General features: G+C 35.2%; 1 protein-coding gene across 1 annotated transcript in view; it reads left to right on the forward strand.

The window, feature by feature from the left end:
- Positions 1–4,975, forward strand: part of LAMA2 (laminin subunit alpha 2) — a gene marked incomplete at its 5' end in the record, with an annotated part of 713,189 nt that overhangs the window by 160,433 nt on the left and 547,781 nt on the right. The window contains one exon of the mRNA XM_007947384.2: positions 2,870–3,049. Coding sequence (XP_007945575.1) covers positions 2,870–3,049 — 180 coding nt within the window. The remainder of the gene's footprint in view (positions 1–2,869; positions 3,050–4,975) is intronic.

The following is a 4,975-nucleotide window of genomic DNA, read 5'->3' on the forward strand; positions in this document are numbered from 1 at the left end:
TCTTTTATTGAGTATGCAAAGGCTTTGATTGTGTGGCTTATAAAAAAATTATGTATAACATTGCAAAGAATGGGAATTCCAGAACACTTGGTGGTGCTCATGTGGAATCTTCACAGAAATAAAGAAGCAATCATTTGAAAAGAACAAGGGAATACTGTGTGGTTTAAAATCAGGAAAGGTGTGCATCAAGGTTGCATATTTTCACCATATTTATTCAATCTGTATGCAAAGCTAATAGTCTGAGAAGCTGGACCATTTGAAGTACATATCATCAGGATTGGAGGAAGGTACTTTTTGCTTGCTGAAAGCAAAAAGGACTTAAAATACTTATTGATAATAAGCAAAGACTACAGCCTTCAGTATAGTTAGCACCTCATCATAAAGAAAATAAAAATCCTCACAATTGGGTCAATAAGCAACATTATGATAACCAGAGAAAATGTTGAAGTTGTCAGGATTTCATTCTACTTGAATCCAGTCACAGCCCATGGAAACATCAGTCAAGAAATCAATGATGTATTTCATTGGGCAAATCTTTAAAGTGTTATAAAGAAAAGATGTCACTTTGAGTATTAAGGTGTGCCTGACACAAGCCATGGTGTTTTCAGTCGTCTCATATGCATGTGAAAACTCTATAATGAATAAGGAAGATCAAAGAAGAATTGATGCATTTCAATTATGGTGTTGGCCAAGAATACTTAATGGACTGCCATAAGAGTGAACAAATCTATCTTGGAAGAAGAAGTGAGAATGGTGAAACTTCCTCTCACATTGGACATGTTATCAGGAGGGACTAGTGCCTGGAGAAAGACATTATGCTTGGTAAAGCAGAGGGTCAGTGAAAGAGGAGGACCCTCGATGAGAAGGATTGACTCAGTGTCTGCAACAGTAAGTTCAAACATAGCAATGATCGATTGAGTAGTGTTTTGTTCTGTTGTACAACAGTAATAGGGATACCTATCATTGCCTCTCCTGTCAAAAAATAATTAACACACTTGATACACTGTCTTGCAAAACTAGATGAAATATTCCAGTGAGTCACCTCAAGTTACAGGCTCCCCAGACACATTGATGGGCTGGCCTGTTTTTCTCCCTCCCCAGCACAGGATTCTCAGGTACTGGACTTCTGTCTCATTAGCTGTGTATGTGTGTCTGAGTGTTTTCAGTTCAAAGCTTACCATTCAATATCTATTTCTTTAACAAATTTTATTTTATTTAATATATTGCATAGGGAATGATCCATTTCCAAGGTACAAAAGAGTAGATGTTTTGTTCCTGTATGTTTTCCTTTCTTTTTTTTTGATGACTACACATAATCAGCTATATAATTATATAATTTATTAACCAGTCCCACATTGATGAATATGTAGGTTCTTTCCAGTCTCATTTTTACAAGAAAAAAATCTGTAAAAATAACTTATATTTTTATAGATTTGCATAAATTGAATATGTCTATAGAATAAATTCCCAGAAGTATATTTGATAGGTTAAAAATTCCACACATTTTGATAATTGTTGGTAATTTGGGGTTTGGACCACTTTATACTCATCTGTGTAAGTGTCTAAGAATGCCTGTTCCTCCTCAGTCTTGCCATGATCAAATACTATCGATATTTAACAACTTCAAACAGTGGAGAAAAGTTTGTCACTGTGATTTAAATTAATATTTTTCTTTTTGTGACTAAAGTTCAGCATCCTATCAAATTTTTACAACTATTTATATTTATTTATTTTTGAACTGTCCTCATATCTTTTGTCCATTTTAGTGTTATTTTGTTGGTCTTTTTTCTTACTGATTTAGGAATTCTTTAAGCATTAGGAAAATACTCCTTTCTTTGTGACAGGAATTCTTTATCTTTTTCTATCAAATATTTCATGGGCGCTCTGGTGGCATAGTGCCTAAGGCATTCGACTGCTAACTAGAAGGCTGGTGGTTCAAATCCACCAGCCACTCCTCGGAAGGAAAATGGGGCAATCTACTTCCGTAGTGATATCTCCTCAGAAACTCAAGGAGGGGTCGCTACCAGTCAAATCCGACTCGACGATCAAATACCTCTTCTCTCATTAGAATTTTTGGTTCTTGTGAAATCCTCGTGAGAGTATGAGGGCCTCGTGCTCCTTTAGAGGGTAGTTCCTTGATATGTGATTCTTTTTTTCTTTTTTTAACATTGGTAAAATGGTATGATTACATTTTATCATCTGGTATCAATTCTGCTATATTATTATCCTAGAAAATTAGCCATTCCATAATGTTTTAATGTATTTTCTTAGAGTGTATTTCTCAGAATGGGTTATATCCTTGGTAAATTTTTGTCATCTTGATCAATACCTAAAAAAAATAAAAAATAAAAAATCTGTTTTAAATTTGTCTAGTTTTCCTTGTAATTCTGTCAATTTTTGATCTTTATATTTTAAGACTCTAATTAGGTGCTTTCAAGTTCAGAAAATTTTTAAGTTCTTGATGACTTTCTGTTACTGTCTGAAAAATTTTAATATAATTTCAAAACCAAATTTTATGGTTTCCCATTTAGCTATATGCTAGATTCTTAAATATTTAAAGCACAATTATTTTCAGAAAAAGAGTGATTGGAAGGTAAAGCTGATACAAATACCTTGGAGCAGTGAAATATGGGTTGTTGTGGTATGTAGACAATACCTAAGATGTAAACATTTGAATTACAAGTATCAAGATACATAAAATGCCTCGATGATTTCATTACATTACAGCCAGTAAGCATGAGCCTTCATCAGCCTGACTAATTCAGGGAAGTGAAACTTACCTTTTATTTTTTCCCAAGGATAAAAACCAAATAAACAAAACCATATATTTGATATTTGGATAATTCAGTTGTTTTTTCACATTGTTTAGATTCACATCTCTCTGATCAATGGAAGACCAAGTGCTGATGACCCTTCCCCTGAACTCCTGGAATTCACCTCGGCTCGCTACATTCGCCTCAGATTACAGAGGATCCGCACCCTGAATGCTGATTTGATGATGTTTGCTCACAAAGATCCCAGAGAAATTGACCCTATTGTCACAAGAAGAGTAAGTTACAATAATCATTTGAGTGAAATTGCACCCATTATTTTGTCAGCTAAAGGGTCAAAGAATTTAAAACGAAATTTTTTATATGGTCTGTTGGAATGATTATTGTCAAAGAATTTAAAATTAGACAGTCCCTGGTGGAGATCGAAGCTCTGCCACTAATTAGATATGTAACATATATCAAAGTTTTTAACATTTTTCAATTTCAATTTCTTCCTTGTAAAAATGAAGGATCAGAATGGTTACCTCATAATTTATTTTTGAGAACTAAATTAGATAATTTCTGATGCTTTTTAAAATTAAATTTTATTATTTTTATTATGATTTGGGTGGAAGTTTACAGAGCAAATTGTTTTTCCATTCGATAATTCATACACATTTTGTTTTGTGACATTCATTACAATCTCTACAATGTGACAACACTCCTCATGCATTTTCCCTGTGTCTACCATTTCCGTTACTTCTTCCCTGTCCCTTCCTGCTTTCTGAGCTTTATTCTTGGGCAACTGCTGCCCTTTAGACCGTGTATGGTTGATTGCGCTAGTGAGTTCACATCTTTTCAGAATTACTGCTCGCCTTATATGCCTATTGTTTGGCTGAAAGTTGAGCCACAAGGGTGAGTTCAGTTCTAGGCTTGAAGGGTGTCTAAGAACCACAGTCTTGGGGGTTACACCAGTCTCTACCAGACCAATAAGCTCGATCATTTTTATGATTTTGAGATTTGGTCCGCATTTTTTCCCCACTCTGAGACCTCCTACTGTGATCTCCTTCAGAGCAGTCAGCAGTGGTAGCCAGGCACTGCCTAGTTTCTTTCATGGCAGAGTCATGGAGGTTGGGGTTCATGTGGTCTGTTAGTCCTTCATACTAAATGTTTCCTTGTGTCTTTGACTTCCTTCACTCTTCTTTGCTCCAGATGGGGAGAGACCAATAGTTATACCTTCGATGGCTGCTCCCAAACTGTTAAGACCCCTACTCAATGAAGTAGGATGTAAAACAATGTCTTTGTGGACCATGTTATGCCAGTTGACCTTAGAGTCTCCTGAGGCTATGATCCTGAGCTCTTATGCCCAGTAACTCATTCCCTCAAGATTTTTGGTTATGACTAACAAGTTTTCATAATGTTGCCCCATGTATGCTCTACTAAACTCATTGATAGATTTGCAGCACATATAAACACATATGTAGAAATATCCTCTGTCAGACTTAATATTCATGAGTGTGGTGTCTTTCACCTTCAGCTTTAGTGTCTATCCATTCAAAAGTCATTGTTATTAATGTTATTGCAGGATTGTGTGTGTAATAGTTTTAATCTTTGTTGACTTTAACTCTAGTGTTCCTCCCAGTATCTCTCTGCTTTGATCATTTTGTTGTGTCCTCCCCCTTACTGTATGTTATCTTTCCCTTTATCCAAGTTAATCCATGTCTACCCTCTGGTTAGTGATTTACTCTCCCTTCCCTTCCCACTCCTGGTAAACTTCAAAGAATGATTCTTTCTGTGTGTAAATTTTTTTTTCTTTTGACTTTTTACAGTACTTTTCATACAATATTTCTCCTTTTGTAATTTACTTATTTCACTCAACATAATGTTCCATGTCATAAGGTGTTTCACATATTCATCATTATTCATTAATGTTGCATAGTATTACATTGTGTGTGTGTGTGTGTGTGTCATAGTTTTTTTTATCCATTCATCCATTGATGGACATGGGTTGTTTCCATCTTTTTCTATTGTGAATAATGCTGGGATGAAACTGGTGTACATATATCTGTTTATGTCATGGTTCTTATTTCTCTGGGCTATATTCTAGTGGGGTCTTTAGATCATATGGTATTTCTAATTTCAACATTCTAAGGAAGCACCATACCATTTTTCACAATAGTTGCACCATTTTACAGTCCCATCAAAAGTATGAGGGTTCCAGTCTC

Source organism: Orycteropus afer, unplaced genomic scaffold (assembly GCF_000298275.1).
Source record: "Orycteropus afer afer isolate SDZICR_OR568_19922 unplaced genomic scaffold, OryAfe1.0 scaffold00182, whole genome shotgun sequence".
Taxonomy (NCBI): domain Eukaryota; kingdom Metazoa; phylum Chordata; class Mammalia; order Tubulidentata; family Orycteropodidae; genus Orycteropus; species Orycteropus afer.